The sequence below is a fragment of the Carica papaya genome, chromosome 6, assembly GCF_054855325.1.
Source record: "Carica papaya isolate Zhongbai chromosome 6, ASM5485532v1, whole genome shotgun sequence".
Lineage (NCBI taxonomy): Eukaryota > Viridiplantae > Streptophyta > Magnoliopsida > Brassicales > Caricaceae > Carica > Carica papaya.
Genome location: NC_142314.1, coordinates 23,105,082 through 23,131,240, shown reverse-complemented (window position 1 = coordinate 23,131,240; position 26,159 = coordinate 23,105,082). Strand labels below are relative to the sequence as shown.

Sequence of the window (26,159 nt, the reverse complement as noted above, 5' to 3'; positions counted from 1 at the left end):
GGCAAACAAGAAATGTGTCATGAGTAAATTGTCATTATATATCTGATCGAGTCATTCCAGATGGGTAGTCAAAAATCTGTATCTACCCTCAGTAGATGGAAGTCAGAATAGCTTCGCGAAGCATGACACGAAAATATGAGCATTCATGATTTGATTGTTTTGACTATGATATGATGGATTTGATCTAATAAATAAATTATTCTCATTAAGTAAGAAAGGACCCTGATGTGACCCCAATGGTAAGTGTTGATGACATAATTATTCACCTTTAAAATTTTATGATGTTATTTAAATATTATTTTCTTTAATGAGTATATAGAACTTACTCATTTTCATGTCCCCCCAGATGAGGAAGATAGTAAGGAACCGATCACTAACCTACCCCTTGAAATCTATAAGGATCCCGTGTATCCACAAACTTTGAGTGCATGACTTATCCCGTACTCTGATGAGTCCATTCACATAGTAAAAAAAGTGGCCTTTTTTATATTTTGATATTTTGTATTTTGTTGTCACTTTTAGCCTCAGTTAAATATGTGTAATTGAAACTCATAAATATTTTGGTAAGGAATTTGAAATAATTTGCTCCGCTACATACAATTATTTATCATGCACTTGTAATTTATTTTTGTATCTGGCACCCATATGCCTTAATTAGCATTTGGGATGTCACAAAGTGTCTTGTCAGGCTTTTTATCTCTGAGAAATTTCTATTTTCCCCTCCTTCATTTGGTCTGAAAAAACGTGAGAGGACCGCTCCCTGTGGATCACGACGTACCCTTTGACGAGAGTGGTAACGCAAATTATCTGTTAGCGGTCATTTTTTACTAAGTACTGTCGTGACTATAGAATATCTGCTATGACCATCGTGGTTAGCATGGTTGTCGTCATAGATTGTGTCATGTTTTGGCAAATCGAAAATGTGTCGTGAGCAAATTGCCATTATATATCTAATCTGGTTATTCCACACGGGTAGTCAGAAATCTGCATCTGCCCTCAGTAGAAAGAAATTGGTTTACTTGATTTTCGCGAAGCATACCATAAAAATCTGAACATTTCATAATTTACTTGATTTTCTCTATTATTAGTATGATTGATTTGATTGTTGTGACTATGACATGATGGCTCTGATATTTTTTTTAATAAATAAATTATTTTTATAAAATAAAAAAGACCCTAACATGACCCCTGATAATAAGTGTTGATGACATAATTATTCACCTTTAAAATCTTATGATGTTATTTAAATATTATTTTCCTTACTGAGTATATAGAACTCACCCCTTTCATGCCCCAACAGATGAGGAAGACAATGATGAACCGACCGTTGACCTACCTCTTGAAATCTATGAGGATCCTGTGGATCCATAAACCTTGAGAACATGTATTGTCCCGCACTCCGATGAATCCATTCACATAGTTAAAAAAGTGGTCATTTTTATATTTTGATATTTTTGTATTTTGTTGCCACTTTTGGGCTCAGTTATATATGTATAATTGGAACTCATATATTTTGGTAAGAGATTTGTAATAATTTATTCCACTGCATACAACTATTTATCATACACTCATAATTTATTTCTATATCTGGCACCCATACGTCTTAATTAGCATTTGGAATGTCATATATGATATTAGAGCAGTTACATAGACCAAATCCCTTACAACTAAGACTGTAGGGAGAAAAACCCTTTAGATATTTTAGGAAAATGAGTTATCTTTTCTAAAATTAGACCACAACTTATGTCTTCCTTTTCTTTTGTAGGAATGACGCGAGGGAGATCTTCTTTTAAACATACTAAAAAACCTTAGGCCCAGGATCATCCGACCAGGGCCGAGTTTACCGAACTCTTCTGAGCTATCCAAAGATTGACTGCAACCGTAGGACAGAACCAAGCCAACCCTTGTCAACATCCTACCCTAGAAAACTGAATAGCCGAAAGGTCTATCTCTCATAACATAGCGGAGTTTATGAAGCTTAACCCACCACACTTCAAAGGTGGCCCTGACCCTTTAGTAGCTGAAGCCTGGATCCTACCAATTAAGAAGCTTTTCTCTATTTTAGACCTAATCAAGGAACAAAAAGTCCCCCTAGTAGCCTTTACGCTGACTGGTGAAGCAGAACACTAGTGGCAACTTAAGAAAGAAGTCCTGCCTACACCTACCACTTGGGAAGTTTTCATAGATGCGTTTTTTAATAACTTTGTCCTAGTCTATATTCGAGAGAATAAGGAGGAGGAATTTCAGGACTTCTACTAAGAAAATCTAACGGTTGCCTAATATGCAGCCCAATTTATCCAACTTTCTAGGTTTACCCCTCTAATGATCACCCCCAAAAGTCGTAAAGTTAGGAAGTTTTTGAAAGGCCTTCGTGTCTATATTTATGAGTGGGTTGCGATGCTGAGACCCAGCTCGTATGCTGAGGTGCTAGAATATGCCTAGTTGGCCGAAGACTTCATCTCGGCCAGGCACTAATGCATTGCCCAAGTCTGTACCCAATAATAACAACATCAACCCTAACAACCCAGAAGAAGACTGCCTAACCTAATAAGTAACCACCCTGATAAACAAACCCAAGTTGCCACTCCTCCTACTCTATCTCTACCTACTAGACAACCTACTTGACCTTTCTAACCATCTCAGCATTGGGGTCGCTTGAATGGTGAACTACCATGTTGGCGTATTAATCACGCCTACTATTGGTGCGAAAGCACCCAGCACCTTATAAAGGACTGCCCTAGCGACCGAAGGATGTGGCAAGAAAATAAAGCCTAGGATCATGTGTATCACTTTGATGAACCCAGTACCCTCCCCACTTATGTCCTTATCTAGGGTATGCTTTCTATTTATGATACCTATACTAGAGCTTTGATCGATACAGGTGCTACCCACTTTTTTATCTTTTATGTATTTGCTTGTAAATTAGATATTAGGCCCCAACCTTTAAAAGAAATATTAGTTGTAGAGACTCCCTCTAGGAGATTATTAGAAGCTCACTTTGTGTATAAAATTTGTAAAATAAAAGCTTCAAAAATAGAAATATTTGTAGATCTAATGCTCTTAGATTTCTCAAGGTTTGACATTATTCTACAAATGGATTGGTTAGAGAAATATACGGCAATTATTAATTGTGAAAGTAAAGTTGTAACCTTGCGATCTCCAAAAAAGATATAAAAATCCCATTGTTTGCAATTTTTGTGGGAGTTTTTTCGGTTGAACTACTTAGTCTACCTCCCTTGCGGGAGATAGAGTTTTTTATCAACTTGTTTCCTGAAACTTAACCGATCTCAAAATTTACATATTGCATGAGTCATGTTGAACTCGTGGAACTGAAAAACCAAGTTTTCAAGCTTTTTGGCTAGAAGTTTATTCGCTCTAGTCACTCCCCTTAGGGCGCTCCAATGTTATTTGTGAAAAAAAAGGACAGCTCCCTTAGACTATGCATAAACTACTGAGAACTCAATTGGGTAACGATAAAGAACAAGTTTCCTCTATCTAGTATCAGTGATCTTTTCGACTAGTTGCAAGGAGTCACGGTCTTCTCCAAGATCGACCTCAAATCGAGATACTATTAATTGAGAGTCAAGGAAGAAGATATTTTGAAAACTATTTTTCAGTGTAGATATGGCATGTACGAGTTCAAAGTTATGTTGTTTGGGTTAACTAATGCCCCTACTACCTTCATGGATCTTATGAACAGTGTTTTCTAGCATGCACTAGATTAATACATCATCGTATTCATTGATGACATCCTAGTTTACTGCAAGAGCCTGAAGGAACATACCATCCACCCTTTTAAAGTGTTGGGGATACTTCGTCAGAACCAGCTGTTTGCTAAACTCAGCAAATGCTCCTTTTGATTGGATCAAGTCTTCTTTCTTGGTCATGTAATTTTAAATGAAGGAGTTTATATGGATCCGGCCAAGGTTAAAACAATGATCAACTGGAACCCATCCACCAATGTAGCTGAGGTACGTAGTTTTCTTGGCTTGGCAGGTTACTACCGACGGTTCATCGATAAATTCTCTAAGATTGTTGCTCCGTTGACCCATCTTACTAGGAAGGGTGTACTTTTTGTCTAGGATTACAAATATGGTGAAAGCTTATGGAATTAAAGTATCTTATTACCTCTTGTCTGGTGTTGATCCTCCCCGATAATCCTAAAAGATTTTAGGTCCACTGTGATGCATCTCATACTCGTTTGGTATGCATTTTGATGCAGTATTGTAGAGTGTTATGGATCCAAATAATTGAAGTCCCATGAGCAAAACTATCCTACTCACAACCTAGAGTTGGCGGCCATCATCTTTGCCTTGAAGATATGGTGTCATTACCTGTTTAGTCAGACCTTTAAAATTTACACTGACCACAAAAGTTTAAAGTATATTTTCTTACAGCGGAAGTTGAACATGAGATAGAGACGTTGGATGGACCTCCTGAAGGACTACAACTGCAAGATTATCTACCATCCCGATATAGGGAATGTACTCGTTGATGCACTAAACTAGAAGGAGTCTACTGTGTTAGCCCAAACCATGGCCTCCAGTTGAAAGTTAGTAGATGCTATATAGGCAGTCTGCCTCAATCACTATGGCAACAGTGCCTATCTCACTTAGATTCAAACTTTACCTGATCTTTTTATAAAGATTTGGGAAGCTAAGTCCACGGACTAAGAAATCACTAAAAATTTGAGTAAGTTCACCTCTGATGAGTTTCCGTATTTCAGACTTTCTAATGATGGGTTGTTTAGATTTCAGGACCGTATTTGGGTCTCTGCCTATATCAAGACGGATGTTCTCAAGGCTACCCACACCTTTAAATTATCTATCTACCCCAGAAGTCTCAAGATGTACCAAGATCTGAAGCGACAATATTGGTGGTCGAGAATGAAGAAAGACATTGTCAACTACATCTCCTAATGCCTCACTTGCTAATGGGTTAAGGCAGAACACCAGAGACCCGACGATTTATTGCAGGGCCTCTCAATTCTGGAATAGAAGTGGGAACATGTAACCATAGAATTTATCACTTGTCTACCCAAGACCTATTCTGGTTGTAATGCTATTTGGGTTATTATTGATAGACTAACCAAGACAGCCTGCTTCTTACCCATTAAAACCACTAACTCCATCAACAGATTAGCCTGCCTGTATGTCGATGAAATTGTTTGACTCCATGGCATTCCCTCATTTATTGTATCCGATCGAGATCGTTGATTCACCTCCCACTTTTGGGACAGCTTCCAAAAAGTGTTTGGGTTTGGATTATACTTCAACACTGCTTATCATTCCCAGACTGATGGTCAGTCTGAATGCACTATCCAGACATTGAAAAACATGTTGCATGTTTGCATCCTCGACTCTACCGATAACTAGTAAGAGTATCTGCCCCTGTGTAAATTTATTTATAATAATAGTTATCATTCCAGCATCGGCATGGCTCCGTATGAAGCCTTATACAGTAGATCCTATCGTTCTCCCACTTGCTGGAGCGAAATAAAAAACCAGCGTCATTTGGGACCAAACTTCATCCAGGAGACTATCGAGAAGATTGCGATCATCCAAAGCAACTTGGCTACTGTCCAACGTCACTAGAAGAGTTATGCTAATAATTATAGAAGACCTTTAGAATTCGCCGTTGATGACCAAGTCTTTCTCAAGATTTTTTCCTACAAGAGAAAAATGCGGTTCAAAAAAAGAAGAAAGTTGAGCCCCCATTATGTGGGACCTTTTCAAATTGTGGAGCATGTTAGACCTGTGGTGTACCGCCTTACTCTGCCTCAAGAGTTTGCGGGTCTACATGATATTTTTCATGTCTCCACGCTCAAAAGGTACCACCCTAATCCTTATCATATCATTCCTCACGATGAGATGCAGGTACAAGCCGATATGACATACGAAGAACTCACTGTGAAAATTCTTGGTTGGACCAACAAGGTTTTACGCAATAAGATGATCCCCATGGTGAGGGTGCAATGGCAAGACCACACTTCAGAAGAGGGGACGTGGGAGTTAGAGAACAAGATGAGAGAGAAGTTTTCAAAACTATTCGAGACAAATTTGGGAGACCAAATTTTCTAAGGTTGAGGGAATGTAATACCACATTAACCTTCACACTAAATTTGTATATGGAAACCCCTATTTATTCGGATCTTAAGGCTACATGAACTCTTTTAAATTTATCTCGTAATTTATATCATATTTCGTAAATTTAATTTTTATTTTTTATTTTTTATTTTTTATTTTTATTTTGAAAATTATAATTTCGTTATTTTTATCAATTTTTTTTTTCTTTTCCAAAAGAATAAATTTCAAGACAAAATATAGAAAATGGGGTGGAAAACCCGCGAGAAAATGCCCGCAGGAAAGACCCTCCCGTGCAGGCATCGTACGTCATGCACACGTGCATGTGTGCGACCAGCATAGGACGCGCACACTATGTGCACCTCTCATTTGCGCCGGGTGCGAGGCTGGTATGTGCCTGAAGACAAGCTAAGCACCACACGCCTTATGCACACATTGTCTGCAAAGTAGGCTTGTGCAGTAAGCCTGTGCACAGTAGGATAGGCCGGTGCACCTGCCGGCTAGGCCTGCAACACGCAGCAGGATAGGCCAGCGCACCTGCAAGCTAGGCCTGCAAAGTGCAGCCGACTTAAGAAGGCACACTACTACCTCGAGCAGTGTGTCACTGCCCCTTGGGCACCGTACACCACCTTGAGCGGTGTGCCGCCACCGCCATAGGTTGTGAGCTTCTGTCAGTTGAGAGTTTCTTCCTCTATTTTTTCCACTGCCATCACGTTTCATCACATCAATCATTTTCTGCTCAACTTTCTCTCTCCTCACCAGATTTTGCCCCTTTGCGCAAATCTAACAGTCTCTATTTTTTATAAATAGAGACCCCTCTCTTCCATTTTTCTCATCACTTCTATTTCATTCTTCTATCCTCTAAGAGCTTAGAGAGAGAGAGTGATCTAGAGAGAGAAGAAGATGAGGAGAAGAAGAAGGTAAAGGAAACTTCAAGATTCCGATAAAGAATTTAGTATTTCCTTAAACATCTTAAGGAGCATTTTTAGAATCAAAATTATGGAGCTTGAAATTTATGATTTGCGTGATTTATATTTAATTATTTAAATGAAGTGAATTATACTTGATAAAGCATGTTATAAGATTATATAGGCACTTGGTGATTTATATGTAATTTAAATGACATGATTATGGTGATAATTTTCTAAAATACGAAAAAGAAATTGAGTATGAAATGGTATGAAAAACATGTATCTATATTAACATGCATAATGCATTAAATGTCTCGTTACTTTTTTAATCTATGAGAGATTTCTATTTTTCCCTCCTCCATCTGATCTGGAAAGACGAGAGAGGACCGCTCTCTATGGATGACGGTGTACTCTTTAATGAGAGTGGTGACGCGAATTATCTGTTATGGGTCACCTTTGGTTAAGTACTGTTGTGGTTATAAAATATCTGATAGAACCATTATGATTGGCACAGCCGTAGTCATAAATCGTGTCATAGTTTAGCAAGCCAAAAATCTGCCGTGAGCAAATTGATGTTATATATCTAATCTGGTTATCCCACACCAGTAGTCAAAAATCTGTATCTGCCCTCAGTAGATGGAAGTTGGAATGACTTTGTGAAGTATGACACGAAAATTTGAGCATTTCATGATTTATTTGATTTTCTCTATTATCAGCATAATTGATTTGATTGTTATAACTATAACATGATGGATCTGATATTTTCTTTAACAAATAAATTATTTTCATAAAGTAAGAAATGACCCTGACATGACCTCTGATGGTAAATGTTGATGACATAATTATTCACTTTTAAAATCTTATGATATTATTTAAATATTTTTTTCTTACTGAGTATATGGAACTCACCCCTTTTCATGTCCCCCACATGAAGAAGATAATGAGGAATTGATTGCTGACTTACCCCTTGAAGTCTATGAGGATCCCGTGGATCCACAAACCTTGAGTGCATGAATTTTTTCGCACTTTGATGAGTTCATTCACATAGTGAAAGAAGTGGCCCTTTTTGTATTTTGATATTCTTGTATTTTGTTGCCACTTCTGAGCTCAATTATATATATATAATTGGAACTCATATATATTTTGGTAAGGGATTTATAATAATTTGCTCCGCTGCATACAATTACTTGTTATGCCATCATTCAGATAATCCAAACCTCAAAACATCCCCTGTTCGTCTAATTTCTTCGAGTTCAACCATCTCAACTCTCATTTGCCTTTCTACTACCAAATTTTCCATTCTCTCCCTATTCAATTGCCTACAAGTCTTTTCGATCTCTGTATTTATAGAAAGCAGTTTTGCGTTGTTTGATTGACTCATAAACCAATTGAAAATAGAAAAAGAAATGGCATAATCTGCTCACAAAACAATAGTAAATAAAAATAAAATTAAAAAAAACAAAATAAAAAAGTTGCACTTAAATTAAAAATAATAAATAAAAATAAAAATAAATTAAATTAAAATAAAAAAATAAAAACTAAAAATGCAAGTAAACTAAAAATAAAATAAATTTATATATAAACAAATAAATAAAATAAAAAAATTAAACTTAAATTAAAAATAAAAAAATAAAAAAAATAAACTCTAGATTAATAATAGAACTCTTAGTATTGATATTGATACTAACAATCCCCAGCAACGGTGCCAAAAACTTGATGGGTTAATTCACAAATGCACGAAATTATTCAAGAAATAAAATAATTAGTTGAGTATCATTTCACATAAATTGCGTATCAAGTACAAAATTGTAGAAAATTCTACTATTATCTAGAAATTAAAATTAAATTTTTATAAAAATTAAAATAATTTAATCAAAGCAAGATAATTTGAACTGAGAAAAATTTATCAGCAGAAACGCACCAAAGTAATTGATTTAACTTGAATCTTGGGTTTATTTGCGTTTTAATTTTGTAATCGATTTGATCTAGTCTGCAATTGTCAAATTATCTTAATGTACTTTCGGGTTACTTCCCAGTATTCCATAAGTCTATCAATTAACAATTACTAACTTTTTATAATAATTATTAATTTTATTCAATTAAATATGTGATAATTTAATTTTTTCATATTAACTCGACTATTTTACTCCTATTCAAGTCTAATTAACAATTAACAGTATATGTCTAATTGATAAAATTTTACTCTCGTTACTCTAAAACTATCAATTACAAATAAAGCTATGAGGTAGCTAATTTTCACAACCTAATTAAGTTTAATACTGCTAAATTACAACTAGAAGAAAGCTAAAAATTTAATAACAAATTTACCTTTGATTCAGATTACATCAATTACTCTAGTAAGAAAATTTAGCCAACATGATGGATTAAGCAACAACAATTATAATGAGAGATATTTAATCATGTAATAATTAAAAATAAATTCAAATATTCAGAGTTCCAAAAATTCTGAAAATTTCAATCACAAAAATTTACTAATAAAAAAATATAAATATATTACTTGATTAGTTTCTCTCCCTATCAAACTCTATGTTTTGCTTAGCTCTCCACCAGGTCGCGTCGGGTCCTCCAAACTCGCTGTCGAGCTCCGCTTTTGCTTGTCTGAGTTTATGTTCTGCAATCGCATTTTTGCTTCGAATCTGCTTCTCAACTCAGCATGCCGCTTCGCTTCTGCTCTTTGGTATCTCTCTTTCTCTGCCTCTGCAAGTTTCTTCTCTTCTTTTTTTTTTTTTGTTTCTGTCTGCTAGTTGTTGCCTTCTCTCTCTCTGTTACTCCTTTTTTTATATGCGGAAGGAAGAGAAGAGATCACATTTCGCATGCCTTTTCTTCCCTTTTTAGCGTCCTCTTTCCTCTTCAACTCTTTTTCTTATTTCCCTTCAGCCCTTTTTTCAGAGGCCTCCCCCGCCTCTTTATGTTTCTGCATATATATATACATATATATATTTTTTCTTTTTTTCTTTTTTTCCCAAGAACAACATGTTTTATTGAGTATTGCTGGGCTGGATTTTAGATCTAAGCTTGGGCTATTGTAACATACCAAATACCTAATGGGTAAAAAGGAGCCAACTACTAAGTAGTTACAAGTGCTAAAAAAAATTTGGACATTGAAGTAGAAAATATAAATCCCTTACAAAGCAATCTAAAATTAAAACTTACATCAAATGCCATAAATTAGCAATCCTAAATATTAAATACAAAAAGGTAGAGTCCTTACATGATTTTATATCAAAGTGCAAAATAACTATTGCACTTGAATTATTTCTTAAAGAATTTTTAAGGATTTGTAACTGGTTCTAATCAAACTTCAAGATAACTCAGGGAGCCAATCCTGAATTTCCATAACATCTAGAGAGCACATATTAGGGGTGAGTTCCATATAAATTCAATAAAGGAAACAATATTTAAAATACACGGATAAGGTTTAAAAAGTAAACAACTTCGAATAATACTTTATATACCTCTTACCTTGCTTTTTCTATATAGAATTTCACTTTCTCTCTCTAGATTTTAACTTATCTCTATTTTAAAAATGGACATAGGACGAAGGGAAAATATCGAACAAGCTCTTAAAAGTCCTACCTTTTCTCCTTCTTTCTTATTTCTTTCTCTCTCTAAAATTTTCTATTTCTAAATCTAAAATCTCTCTCTAGAAAATGAAAAGGGAATAAGAAATGAAGTGTGGAAAAATGAGGAAAAGAGAACCTTTAAATAGGTAAGAAAAAAGCTTGAATTTGTGCCACATGACAAGCATCCAGGTGGGTGAGGAGTGGGTCGCCGTGGGACTCGCAAGGCATAGGGAGGCATGGAAGCGGGTATGGGGAAGATTTTCTCCTTTTTTGGTTTTCCTTTCTTTTCTTTCTTTTTTCCTCTTTTTCGTCTCTTATTTTATTTTATTTTATTTTTTTATTTAAATATTTTAAATAATCATATACCAAACTTAATAAAATAAAACATGGTAAAAATTTAAAATATAGAAATATTAGTAATTTAAAATATGGAGAAATTAATTATCAGTAGAAATTTAAAATGACCATTAGGCCCAAATTAATAGAGTTTTGACCACACAATAAAGCGCAAAGATTCAAGATGTTAGAGCTATTGTTGCTGGTTTGGGTTGATTTCTTACTCTTCTTTTCTTTTCTTTTTAGCCTTTTTTTGTGTCTCTTTTCTTCATCAAAGCACCTGTATCACAGTTGTACTTGTAACTTGATTTTGTAACCCTAAATGCATTCCATTTTTTTACAAATTGAAGTAATAAGAGCATAAAAAATATGATAAAAATATACCACATTAAATGCTCACATGGAGGGAACCAAAGCTTGGAAGCCTTATATGATGGATTTAAGACAATGAAAGAAACATCCTAATAATAAGTAGACCAAGTAAAACAAATATGACCAAGGGACTTGAGAAGACTCCCTTGATTATATCAAGGGATAGATTAATATAGAAGCCTATAAGGGAATGTGCTTAAGCCCATTCGGCTAAGGGCAAGAATGTTCATGCACTCTTACTCTAATTAAGGGAAGAACTCGAGGAAACAAAATGGGAAAATCTTCCTCACGTGTGAAAAAAGTTTCTCACCTGAGAGGTTTTTTTTCTAAGTTGGAAATTTTCCTTTTCTTTTCCATCAAAGTAAGCAATCAAGTCTTAAATATTCGAGGAGAACTGGCCTTCAAGGGAAAAAGATCTTCCTTAGCTGATTCCACCCATTCAAAGGAAGCAACCACATTTAAGGAGTAATGAACTCAAGATCTTGGAAGGATTTGGATAAAATTGGTGTCTTCCCTATGGAGTCATAAAGCCAACTCTAATTTTCCATATTTCCACAGTCAAAAACTTTTATAATTAATGAACATCTTCACTATTGAAGAGGTTTCCACAAAGGAACAAAATATCTAAACTATTATGGTTCTAATCTTCATAATTGTAATTTTTTTCCGATTCTAGTATGATTTGATTTCTTATGTAAGTTTTACAATTAATTTATGAGATATATTTCCTCGTAATGCACATGCCTATAACTGTAAATAGGTTTTCAACTCATGGTTGTAATCATAAAGTTTTCAATTAATAAAATTACAAAAGTTTTATCTTTTAGCAAGTGAGATGTTTTTCATCCCTCTTATTGAATGAGGAATTGGTTCAACTTATCAAGGTAACCTTGTGGCGTTTTATCAAGTCTTTAATTTTTTTCAATTACCTTAATTCTTAGCATCTATTGATAGTGGGTTAAGTAAGAAGGTTTATTTAGGGATTAATTCTATGTTACTAATTAAAATTATGTGAGTTTTGTATTACATTGTTGATGTAGGATTCTACATCAAATGTTCTTGTAGATTTTGATGGCATTGCATTGTAATTATGAGATTTTTGGTATCACTTGCGACATTGATATGTAGTGTGATTTTGGACATTACATATTTGGTAAAGACCTCTCTTTTTTTTAGCTATCATAATTTCCATTGTTTTAGAAATTATCAAAATCTTTTTGAGGTATGGTGAGTGGTGTGACTTGATTTGACTGCAACATTTATAATAATGGGTTTAGTCATGGATTGACAAGGTAAGATCAATGTAGTTCATGGAATGGGATGGAGTCATATTTTAGTTTGAGAATTGTAATAAGAGAATTATAATTTAGGCATAAATGAAAGAAAATAACTGCATTAAATTCCATAGTTGATATATATCTACCTACAAGCTTATTAGCACTAAGTTTTGCTTCTTTGAGGCACTGAAAGACTATTTTTATCCTTATGTTATAGTTCTTGAAAGATCATATTGAGCTGTGGTTGGCAAGTTATGAAATGGATGCAAACACTTTGTGAAGTCCAAGATTGAAGGCAAGTTTCTAGGCCATACATAAGGTGATATTTCTTCTGTTACGTAAGATAAGAGCTGAGCCATTAACATTTAATCCTTGTGGAACTAATTAGTACAATGAGGATTGATAATTAAAGAGCCATTAATATAGTAAGTCTTCCTCGTGAAGGTGATAAAAATCTATCAACAAAGCCATATAAGTTTTAATATTTTAGAATAAAAGAAATTTAGTCTTTCACAATAGGTAATTTGTCGTGGTAACCTTAATGGAAAATGAGTGATATGATAGGGAGGGGAACACATAGAGATATAAAAGGGAGAAGTTTTTCAAGATAAAAAAGAAGGAAATGTAGTTTCAGAATTTGTTAGTTGGCTCGAATACCATGTCAATTATGGAAACTCAAAAGAATAACATTATGTTATGATACATCTTCATAGGCATCAAAGTATAATTTAATTAAAAAAATAAATACAATACTAAAATACAAAAAATTAAAATGTTTACAATAAATACGTTAAAAATGATTGTGAAATTATGATTTTGTTAATAAAAAGATACTTAATTATTTTAGTGATTTCTTATTTGAAATAAAATCATTTTTAGTGTTTTCCACTAATTTTTATTTGTCCATAATAAGTTTAATATTATAAATAGGAAGTAATACATGAAATAGTCATATCTATTTTCTTAAGAGAGTAAAATATTAATTATGCTACTTATTTTAAAAGTAAATGTGACAAGAACATTAAGTAATAAATATACGCATAGATTAAAAAATAAATTAATTAACCAAAAAGGTAGGTCAGAAGCGCAGCCAAATACATTAAATTTGATTCAATTTAATGTTTTTCAATATTTAAAAACAAACATATAATTTAGGTACAAGAAAATAAGCATAAATTAGAATATACTTGAGGAAAATTAGTGTCATTCATTTTCTTTTCCATTATTTCTTATTTATTTACCTATATATTTTGGCGCCACAACTTTTAAGCCACAAAACTTGACTGAAATTTTAACATTACGAAATGAGTCAAAGGTTTTAAAAAGTCAAATATCTCAACCAATCAGAATTTGACATGTAAAGAAACCGCTTCCTCATGTCACGTCTTTATCCCTACGAAGAACCCTAATTCACCTTCTTCCCTCCTTTGTTTACCTACAAAAAACCCAACCAACAAAGACGCCTAGCTTGTGGAAAGCTAAAGCCCATCTTCAAAAACCCTCGCTGCCCAGTTAAAAATTTTAATCTTTCTTAATGCCCATTTTCCCACCCCTGCAAAATTCACTTCCTTTTTCAGCTTTAATTCACTGGTGACCATGGAAAATTCTACTTCCGTCACCGACAACCGGGATACTGAGGAGGCTGCTGACAGGCTTGGACAGGAGGAGGGACGAGTGAAGGTTGAAGAGAGTGATCGGTACTTTCCCGGTAACCGGTGGCCGCGGGAGGAGACTCTGGCTTTGTTAAAGATAAGGTCTGATATGGACGCTGCGTTTAGGGACTCTGGTCATAAGGCTCCTCTATGGGAAGAAGTTTCCCGGTGAGCTTCTTCACCCCTTCCCCCCTTTTTGTCTTAATTTGCTTATCTTTGCCTTTTTTTTTTCTTTTCTTTGTTGGGTCTTGTTTTTTTTCCTGAATTTGTTCGTTCTTTTAATTGCTTTCTTAGGAAATTTAGAAAAGTTTTGACCTTCCAATCGTGGGTGCGTTCTCTTTATTTCTTTTTGACATGTCTGCATCAAATTCTTTTTGACATGTCTGCATCAAATTCTTGATTTTACAGTCCAGTTTCAATGGTGATAATACCAAGTTATCTGTGGTTTGATTTTTAGAACCAAATGTTAACGTTGGTTTGGGTCTCAATTTATTTACAGAAATTGTTAGGACATTGATTTCTAGGTTGAGATTACTTCATGTTTAGCTTGTAGGTTGAAGGATTCCACTAAGTTGTCTCTTCAAAGTTGGAGTATTAACCCTCGGCCATGGAGTTTATAGTGTTGTTAATGTTATCAGGAAATTATCTGAGCTTGGATACAACCGAAGTGCAAAGAAATGCAAGGAGAAGTTTGAGAACATTTTTAAGTACCATAGAAGAACCAAAGAATGCCGGTCTGGTCGGTCAAATTCCAAGACTTATAGGTTTTTTGAGCAACTAGAGGCTCTAGATAACCACAATTCTTTATACATGCCTCCTCCGCTAGATAGTGTTCAAACTAGCATGCCGCCGCCAATAAATACAGTACCAACAAACATATCTCATGTTAATTTTGCCCATGATCCTATTCCATGTTCCATAAAGAATCCCACTACAAATTATGCTGACACCTCGCCTTCAACATCATTTTCAAGTAAAGAATCTGATGGAATGCATAAGAAGAAGAGAAAACTAGCAGAGTTTTTTGAAGGTTTAATGAGGAAAGTGATGGAGAAGCAAGAGAATTTGCAAAAGAAGTTTGTAGAGGCAATAGAGAAGTTTGAACAAGATAGGATAGCAAGAGAGGAGGCATGGAAGATGCAAGAATTAGCAAGGATTAAGAGAGAGCGTGAGCTTCTGGTCCAAGAAAGATCAGTTGTAGCTGCAAAGGATGCTGCTGTGCTTGCATTTCTGCAGAAGTTCTCGGAACAAACAAACTCGGTGCAAATGCCTCAGATTCCAGTTGCAGTTGAGAAAGTGGTTGAGAGGCAGGAAGATGGTGACGGTGGTGAAAATTTTATTCATCAGATGAGCTCATCTCGGTGGCCTAAAGAAGAAATTGAGGCTTTGATTAAGTTGAGGGCTAATTTGGACACACAGTATGATGAAACTGCTCCTAAAGGGCCTCTTTGGGAGGAGATATCAGCTGCCATGAAGAAGCTTGGTTATGATCGAAATGCAAAAAGATGTAAAGAAAAATGGGAGAACATGAACAAATACTTCAAAAAGGTTAAGGAAAGCAATAAGAAGAGGTCAGAGGATTCAAAGACATGTCCTTATTTTCAACAGCTTGATGCTCTCTATAAAGAGAAGACTAGGAAGCCAGATAGTTCAGTTAGTTCAGGTTACAACATGAAGCCAGAGGAGCTTTTGATGCATATGATGGATTCCCAAGAAGAGCAACGACCTGACTTGCACGTAGAGGATGGAGAAAGCGAGAGTGCTGATCAGAGTGAAGAACATAGAGATAATGAAGATGAAGGAAATAATTATCAGATTGGAGCTGATAATTCATTCTCCATGGAAATCATAGAGTGAAAAGAGAATGAAGAGAACCCACTTTTTGGACGATGATTGTGGGTCTTGTTTATTAGTGTAGGGTCATAGTTGAAGGCTGGTCACATGGCTTGTTTGGGTTACTTTGAGATTTTAGAAACTTCATTTTGGTACAAGATATAATGCATATCTAGCTATATATGTACATGTTCATCATCTGTTGAATAAGTGCTTGAGTGTAGAATGAGGAAATTGGAGTGAAATACATGTATACTTATATATACTTGTTTTTAGGCTTTTTGGCAGTTGGAAGAGCAATAAGCCCTCTGTGTGGCAAACTGGAAATTGTTGGGTATGTATTGTATGATTCAATGTAGATTAGCAAAGTCATAATGCTGCAACTAAGAGGTCTGCTTTTTGTTTGAAGTATTCAATTATATCCTTCATGAGAAAGCAATAGTGTATATTTACAAAGGACAAATTGTTGACATAATTTTGCCAATGATTCTATTTTGTTTTCTTTATTGGTTAACCTTTTTCTATTCCTCTCGCTTTTTTCATTTCGGTTACATCACTTGCGTTGAAAATGTTAGGTCGCTTTACACGCTGTTCTTGAACATTCAATCTGGAATTCATCAGTAAATTTAATCATATAAGTCAACTGTCATTACATGGGATTTTGTTTTTATTAATGCAAATTCTTGTAACACAATAAGTAAATCTGATAGATCAGAATAGACTTGTTCTTATTTTATAAGAAAAAAAAATGAGTCAGGGTCGGATTTAACTTTTGATCAAATGAAGATCAGATTGGCGTTGAGTTTAAAACATATATATTTGTATATAATTCAAGTCTGGTCGGATTGTACAAAAATTTGTTGGATAAAAAAAAAATAGACTTCATAAATCCGCCCTAGATTTGATGCATCAAATGAAGATTGTGAATATGCATCTCTTTTTACACCTTGAGCTTACTTACGAATTCATGGATTTAAATGGAATAATGTTTTTGATGTATCCCATTTGAATGACCCGAATAACAAACAGCAGATTGATCCAAGGATTTCTTTTTATTTTTTATTTAATTTAGATTCTCATTAAGAAATATGTTAATTAATTTGGATGAAACTCTTGAGTAAAGCTTTTCTTGTATATCAAATATATACATCTTGTAAGTGGTCCATCACACTTTGGAACTGGGTGGCGTATGTAATTCAGTCTAAACTGGAAAATCGGATCGAGACCAGTTGTTTTGTCCAACCGGATTGGACGAACTATTGCCTAATCCTCAATCCCAGCATGTTGAAACCAAGTTTTCTAGTCTAGTCCCGGTCCGGTCTTTGGCCCAGTTTTGGACCGAGTACAAAGCCCTGTTTGAAACTTGTAATTTATAAACTTCTTTTATGAGCTATATGGAGATAATAATTAGACATGACTTGAATTTTATAAAAGCAGCTTAATATCAATAAAGGTAATTACTCCAAACTGAATGAACATATGTTTATAGAATTGAAAATAAGTTTTGAGGTCTTTAAAATTTGATTAAGAACTCTTTCATGAGTCTTTTTTTCCATATTTTGTAAAATAACACTAAACACATACATGTGCTATGTATATATAATTATAAGCAGTTTCCAATGTAAAGAAAGATTTGAATATCATGATTTTTTATTTCCAAATGAAGAGTGACAAGATTTGGGAAAGACCATTTTACGTTTTATTTCACACAAGTTTAGAAAACTCTAAAAGACAATATCTAAATTAAATGTTAAATAGGAACTTCACATAGACTGTGATTCAATTTCTTTAAGTTTGTGAAGTTATCATTTGAAAATTCATTTGCACATGTAAGTGTAAATTTTCTATCCAAATAGTTTTATATGCGAAGAAGCAATTTAACATCTACATTTCACACAAGCTTTTACCAAATGCTATTCTTACGCAGCACATGTCAAGATGGGAAGAGAAAAAGTGTTTCATGTTACATTTCACACTGGTTTTTGTGTCTCTAAAAGTCTTTATTGAGTGAAAAGGCAAAGTGTGAAGAAGAAGACCGTGGAGACAACCATCATTCATCAAAAGTGAAGAAAAGTATTTGGATTTTGGGATTCGTGGAATTAAGGATTTGGGGATTTTTTTTTTCTTAAACTGGTTCAAATTATAATGACTACCATGTAAATTCTTAAGTAAGGCAACACTGTGACAACTAATGTAAAAAAACACACAATTAAAAAGGCCAGCCACTTACGAATTTTGTAAACTATGATTGTAACGGCCCCAGAAATTTAAATGAAATATATGTATTAAAAATCTCAAATGCGGAAGCGTAATAAAAATTTTGATTAACATCTCTTACACAATAACCAAAACGTACTCAAAACATGAAGGAACAAACTAACTAAAAGAGATACTCGAAATAAGAACTATAAATATAACTATGAAGTCTTTAGGCGTTCCCTTCGCTGTCTTCCAGCGGAACGGGCTCGGGAACAATGTCTTCCTGATCTGAAATAGTTAAATAAAGAATGAGCTACACTAGCCCAGTAAAGACATCACACTATCTCACCGCCACGGAAGTAAAGGTGGGTAGAAAACAAAAATGACCAATGGAGCATAATTTATAACGAACTCGTTTATTAACATAAAAACCTTTACCGTCCACTTACCTCGGTGAGATCCATGAAAACAACATATGAAAGCAATAACATTATCATCATCATGAAATCATATAAACTGGATAACATAACACTTACCACGTCTTTACATTTCAATCATCAAAAAACAGATTTCCTCTTTTTGGTGCCTACTAGTATCCATGGGGATCCATAGGGGGACCCCGCTACACGTGAACCATTAACATTTACAACATGATTCCAGGGCCGTCCCCATACCCCGTCCGGTATGGGCGCCAAAACCATGAACCTCAATACCCCGTCCGGTATGAGGGTGAAACGGGCTGTCCTCATACCCCGTCCGGTATGGGCGCCAAAACACATAAGGTCTCCATATCCCATCCGGTATGAGAGACCACGTTCCCGGTAGGGTTCCTTACGGACCCGGTCCGTCCACCATCTCCCAGGATATCTAGTCAGGCTGTCCACATTATTCACTCATCAATTCACATAACCTTTTTGCCATTTTCCTTGGTCTCACTCATCCAATCATACACAAACATGTAAACCAGTAATTGACACCAAATAAGACAACACAGTATCGGGTTCACCATAATATAAACCATAATAAAAGAAACCATGATTCATGCATACGAGACCATAACATAATTACATCAAACATCATACTATATTTAATACTAAAAATTAGATCAAACAATAATAGACCAACACTGTATCAACCTCGAGCTCCATTGGCAACCTTAATCAATTATACATCTATAAAGTCACATAGTACAGTTTAATTATTTATTAAGCTTTAATACCGTGATAGAAAATAGGGTGAGGGGTCCTTACCTGTTTTGGGGTCTGAATTCGACTCTACAGTGTGCCTACAGGCTGTCCCTAATTTCCCTGAATTTTTCCCAGAAAACTAAAACGCACTATCGGTACCTGCACGTGTTCTAAAAAATCCCAAATCAGATCTAGGGCCCCTTTCGGCCAATATCGAAATTCCAGCACGGTGGCTCCGCCGCTTGCGGCGGCAATTCGCCTCGGATTGACCGTTTTCAGCCGAATTCGGTCACACTTACATCGGTCCCTGTAATAAAACAACCCCAGGGCCCTCGGTGGGCCAAAAAATCACGAAAAACTGAAACTTACCGACGGCGGTGCTCTCGGGTGCGGCGGCTCCTCCGGCGTGAGTCGCGTTTTGATGTTTGACTCCGATCAACCTGTAGAGAAAAGAACGGTGATCACAATGGTATAAAGTTTGCATCGAACGGAGGCCGGGAAGGACCTCATCGGAGGCAAAAACAGAGAGGGGCGCGGCAGCGCCGCTGGACTTCGACTGGGTTTTCCGACCGTTTGGCCGGTGGTTTGGCTCCAGTTTGGCCATAGGCGGACTCAGCATCGAAAAACGAGCCAGGAGGAGAAAATTTACCTCGATCGGCGGTCAGAAACTTCTCCGGTGCGATGGCGGGTGGCGGCGGCCAGCTCCTCCGGCGTCTGGTTCTTCTTCTCCGGCGAGGTACTGGCGGCTAGGGTTTTGTGGTCAGGTGTGGGTGGGGTTATTTATACCCTTTGCCTTTTAATCTCAACCGTCCATCAAGATTAAATCTAAACCATCCGATCGCGATTTAATTGGGATTAAATCTGGACCGTCCATCGCGACGCAATCTGGGCCGTCTGTGCCTAATTGAATCTGGGTCGTCCGTACCCGTGAATCTGGGTCGTCCGTGCGCGTGGGAACGGATCTGGGCCGTCCGATCGCGCGCACGCGGATCGCCCATGTGGCCCGTCCCCTGGTCAGCGTTTTCTTACCACGCGGCGTGTCCTGGTTGGCCGGGACTGCTGACCGGCCGCTGACGTGGCACAACTTTTCTAAATTGCGTTTTGACCCCCGGTTTCAGATTTTCTTTTCAAAAACACTCCCAGAATCCAAATTTTCACTCATTTTTTCCAAAATCAATTTCAATTAAATCCAAATAATATATTTACCCAATTTTATCATTATTATTATTTTTATTTTTATTAAATTAAATTAAATTAAATTAAATCAAATTAAATTAATTTAAAATATAAAAAATTCAAATACAAAAAAATAAAAATAGTAAGATAAAAATTAAATTACTTGAGTGTTACAATGACATAAATGCTGACAATGCTAAATACTATGGGTAGAGAATGATTAAATCAATTATTTAAAAAAAAAAAAATCAAGTAGATTAATCCGAGGTAAAATCAAAATAGGAACCAAATGGATAAATTGAACAAAAATAATAGTTCTGAAGCTAAAATACGTTTATCCCAATTTTACTCGTATACGAAATATATAATTCTTAAAAACCAAGAGCTGACATGGGTTGCTTTGATTTTTGTGTGCGTCTGTATATGTATATATGTCTATTTTAAGACATTGAGAAACTAGGATATCTTTGTTTTTTGTCTTCTGATTCTAACAAAAGAAAAATTACACAACTACTAATGGTAATGGATGGCTACATTATTATCATGGAAATGAAATTAGAAATTACATTTTTTTTTTTTTCTATTTACTGTTATAACAATCTACACTGTGTCAATAACTCTCTTCTTTCTCTCCTTTTCCGTCCGTTCAAAGAGACTTCCATCAAACATAGCTCTAATTGTCTCTCTCTGCAATAAACCATTTTTATCTTTAAAAAGATGATGAAGTAACTTCCATTCCATCAAGCTCGCTATCCTGAAATTAATTATAAATAAAGATAATTAATTAATTAATTAAAATCATAGCGTATTAATAATAAAATAAAATGAAAAACACTAACCTTCCTTTAAAGTCCTCGGGTTGCCTATTAGCATTTACCATTTCCTTCAATTCATCTGATGTTAAAGCTTCACGATGAGTACGAGCATACTTGGTGAATATCTCTTCAAATTTAGACGGAACAAATCTGCAACATCGACTCTTTATCAATCACTTAACTATAATTCATTAAAACTATCTTTTTTAAGGAGAAAATATCAAACAAAAAACATTCACATAGCATAGACACACGAATTAATATATGATAATTTGATAAAATTGTATTTTATTTTTTTAGAACTAAACTCTGTTGTGGAATGTTAGAGCAATTAAAAGTGTGCAAATTTAGTGGGTGTAGAAAAATTCAATAACAAATAGACATAAATAAGTCACTAAATATAAAATATATATACTTTTTAAATCGTTCTATACTAGTATACAATTCGAACGAGAGCACAAAATCTCAATTCTGAAATAAAAGCTTATAGTTGCCTCACTATTTACAATCAAAAAGCATCAAATTTTCTGTAACACAAACTTTTTCTCCTCATATTGAACTAATTTATCACCAATCGTTGAATTTTACTTATACAGAAATCCGCATTTATATGTTTATAAGTAAAAATTAACAAGAATACTGTAGAATTTTTTTTGGGAAAGAAAAAACTCTATAGAAATTTAAAGTAATATAACCAAGAATACTATACCTATAGCATCTAACAAAACATAACACTACTTGCAAAGTATCTGCAAAGAGAACTTTATATCCTTAAAAGATAACACACCTTCCACTATCATCATAAACACCAGAGTCGCTCCCATGCTTGGCCATATGGATATTCTTGACAACAATTGGAAATAGCGGAGAAAAGAATTTTCCCTGCCTCACATTAATAATTCGTAGAATTAATATATTAAAGAACACAATTCACTTGCTGGTTCTTAAATCCAATACAAATATAAACTAAAAATTTACTAACACTATCCAAAAGTCTACAAAAGAAACAAAGAAACCAAGTAGAGAAAACAGAGAGAGAGAAAACAGAGAGAGTGAGAGAGAGAGAGAGAGAGAGAGAGAGAGAGAGAGAGAGAGAGAGAGGGGGGGGAGAGTTACCGGACGAGTAGTCCGACTAAGACCAACATTGATGGAAACAGAAAAAAACAATGACAAGAGTCTACCAGCACCAACTGCACGAAAACCTGTTAAAGATATTGCAGAATTAATAATAAAATCCAGAAAATTTTGTCATTAATTTGAACAGTTAAATTGTTGAAGATTGGAAAAAGCATAATCAATATAATAGAATTTTTCTGAAGGGAACAAAGAACTTAAAGATCACCTCGGTAGGTCTCCCATGGATAAATGATTCCATCATGGTTCTTGTCAAAGAACAGAACATGCTTTTGCAGAGCACTAAGTTGATCAGTGGGTACCACCTTCTGATCATCAACTTCTGAAGCATATAATCAAATATAAAATTCAAAACGAATATTATAAAGTAATTATAACATGCAGACAGTTAAAGTACAGTAGCAACTCAATTTAAGAAATAAAGAAAGAGGTTGAAATTGAATAGAAGAGAAGTTGGTAATTACTTTGTTGATTATTGTTTGGTGATGTCAACAAAGAGGCATACATATTAACACACAAAGGTATCAGAGAGTGGAAGAGAGATTATGAAAGTAACAACAATGGAATTAAAGAGATGAAAAAGTAACTGCAGAGTAGATATAACAGAAGTGGATCTTATCCTTACGGATCGTTTATGGTATTGAAGAGAGTTTTGGAGCTATTTATAATACCCACTGTGCTGAAGAAAAGGAAAAAAAATCTTAAAAGAAAATATTGAGAAAACAGGAAACTGACTTATATCTAAAAATCAAAAGATAAAACTACTAATCCAGAGATCAGGAGGAAAGGGCTTGTAAAGGAAAGTAACGTTCTAATAAGGGTTTCCAAATTCGGTAGAGAGAGATTAAATAATATCTATACCAATAGCAATTGTTGGGTGTTCTTCTCTCTTGTGTGTACATATGGATATATGTATGTGTGTGTGTGTGTGTGTGTGAGAGAGTGTGCGTGTGTGTGTATAATTTCTTAATAGGCAATTTCGAATCGATGTTGCAGATATATGGGAAAACCAGGTCTACTAAAAAGTAAACGTAAATTATTAATCAAAATCGGGAAACAACAGTTTAAGAGAAACCTATCAATTAAGAAACGAACTCCACTTTTTGTAAAAAAAATACCAGGAATTAGGAAACATGGCAATATGAATCTTAAGGCTAATCGATAAAGAATCTAAGGAATAAAAAGGCCAACCGCAGGACGGTCGAGACTTATTGCTCCAACTTACTCGAAATTGCAGCTCATCTTCCCTACGGATTTACCGCGAAGAGCAAAAGAAAGCATCGAATGAGTGAGACGGAGAAGAGAAGCAGAGTGAGATTGAGAACCAGGGAAAACAGTGAGACTAGGAAGAAAGCATTAAAAAAAATGTAATTACCAACTTCAGACCTCGTACTTTTTAAGATCGCAGGAAGTGCAGTGAATTCTGGTTCTGGAGTGATAAAATTAAAATTGAAGAACGGAGAGACGTCTGGTTGAAGATGAAATTAAAATTACGTTAGGGTTAGTGGATCTAATATTATATACAAATAAATATTATAAAATTAAATCAAAGGTGTAATCATATTTACAATAATTTAATAAAATAAAAGTTACTTTAAAATGACAAATATGATGGTCTACTGCTATAGAGAAAAACTATCTTATGTAACTAGTAGACGCCAATGTGATATCATATTTTAATTAATAACTTACTAAAAATTTAATTTATTAATATAATTTATAGATTGAGATTTTTTATCAGGATTTTAATATAAATATGGTATTTTTAAAATTAATATTTATTATCATCTTGTTTGAGTTGAGACAAATATGTTTTTGTATGTTCACTTTAAAATATATATTTTTTAATTTTTAATATTAACTGTAACGGTCCTGAAAATTAAAAGAAAATGTATATATATTTATTCTAAGTGCATAAGCGAAATAAAACAGATTATGATTAATATCCCTTACACAATAATCAAAACGAATTAAAATAAGAAAAAATAAACTAATTTAAAGGAAATATTATGAAAGAATACTGTAAGGAAAACTAAATAATTCTTTCGCTTCTACTCGCCGTCTTCCTGCAGAACGGGCTCGGGAACCAAATACTTCTAATCTGAAATGGCTAAGTAAGGAATGAGTTACGCTAGCCTAGTAAAGACATCACACTATTTCACTGTCACAGAAGTAAAGGTTGGTAGAAAACGAAAACGACCAATTGAGCATAATTTATAACAAACTTATTTATCACTAATAAAACTCTTTACTGTCCACTTACCTCGGTGAGATTCATGAAAATATTACATCATAAATATCATAAGATCACGCACACTCTGCAACATAACACATATCATGCTTTTGTATTTCAATCATCAGACAACAATTTTCCTCTTTATCAACCTATTAGTATCCATGGGGATCCATAGGGGGTCCCTGCTACACGTGAACCGTTCACATTAATAACTTAATTCCAGGACCGTCCCTATACCCTGTCCGGTATGGGCGCCAAAATCATAAACCTCAATACTCCATCCGGTATGAGGGTGAAACGGGCCGTCTCCATACCCTATCCGGTATGGGCGCCAAAATACATAAAATCTCCATACCCCGTCCGCTATGAGAGAGCACGTTCCCGGTAGGGTTTCCTATGGACCCAGTCCGTTCATCATCTCCCAGGATATCTAGTGAGGCTGTAGATATTATCCATTATCAATTCACATACTTTTTTACTATTTTTCTTAATTTCAATTATCCAATCAAATACAAACACGTAAACCAGTAATGGACACCAAATTAGGCAACACACCATCGGGTTCACAATAATTCAAAGCATAATAAATGAAACCGTGATTCATGCATATGAAACCATAGATTAAACACATCAGGCACCATACTGCATTCAAAACTGTAAAATAAATAAACAACACCTGACCGAAAATTTATCAGATTCGGGCTCCATTAGCAACCTTAATCAATTATACATATATATTAATTAATAAAATACCGTTTTATCATTCATTAGGCTTTAATATCGTGATAGAAAATAGGATGAGAGATCCTGTAACGGCCCCGGAAATTTAAAATGAAATATGTGTATTAAAAATGTTAAATGCGGAAGCGAAGTCAAAATTTCGATTAACATCCCTTACACTAAAACTAAAAACGTGCTCAAAATATAAAAGATCAAACTAATTAAAAGAGAAATTCGAAAGTAAAAGCTATGAATATGACTATGGAGTCTTTAGGCGTCCCCTTCGTCGTCTTCCTGCGGAACGGGCTCGGGAACAATGTCTTCCTGATCTGAAATGATTAAATAAGGAATGAGCTATACTAGCCCAGTAAAGACATCACGATATCTCACCGTCACGGAGGTAAAGGTGAGTAGAAAACACAAAAAGACCAATAGAGCATGATTTACAATAAATCCTTTTATTAATAATAAAACATTTACCATCCACTTACCTCGGTGAAATTCATAAAACAATATACGAAAGTAATAATATTATCATCATCATGAAATTATATGAACTGTATAACATAATACTTATCACGCCTTTTGGAATTCAATCATTACACAACATATTTTTCCTCATTTACCAGCCTACTAGTATCCAT

At 34.7% G+C, this 26,159-nt stretch overlaps 3 protein-coding genes across 3 annotated transcripts; 2 read left to right on the top strand and 1 right to left on the bottom strand.

The window, feature by feature from the left end:
• The first annotated feature begins 5,681 nt into the window (after positions 1-5,681).
• LOC148253416 (uncharacterized) lies at positions 5,682-6,080 on the top strand. Its single transcript, XM_088223366.1, has one exon. It carries the CDS (start codon positions 5,682-5,684, stop codon positions 6,078-6,080), a length of 399 nt encoding a protein of 132 aa, XP_088079492.1.
• Positions 6,081-13,970: 7,890 nt separating this feature from the next.
• LOC110806929 (trihelix transcription factor DF1-like) lies at positions 13,971-16,554 on the top strand. The gene is made up of 2 exons (XM_022031928.2): positions 13,971-14,383; positions 14,854-16,554. The coding sequence occupies exons 1-2, from the start codon at positions 14,160-14,162 to the stop codon at positions 16,070-16,072; spliced, it is 1,443 nt and encodes a 480-aa protein (XP_021887620.2). The 5' UTR covers positions 13,971-14,159; the 3' UTR covers positions 16,073-16,554.
• A 4,478-nt stretch (positions 16,555-21,032) lies between these two features.
• On the bottom strand, positions 21,033-23,769 carry LOC110806905 (putative peroxygenase 4). Its single transcript, XM_022031932.2, has 6 exons — positions 23,024-23,769; positions 22,768-22,881; positions 22,542-22,627; positions 22,213-22,307; positions 21,450-21,575; positions 21,033-21,364 (listed from the first exon to the last, which is right to left on the bottom strand). The coding sequence occupies exons 1-6, from the start codon at positions 23,064-23,066 to the stop codon at positions 21,211-21,213; spliced, it is 618 nt and encodes a 205-aa protein (XP_021887624.1). The 5' UTR covers positions 23,067-23,769; the 3' UTR covers positions 21,033-21,210.
• Positions 23,770-26,159: the final 2,390 nt, after the last annotated feature.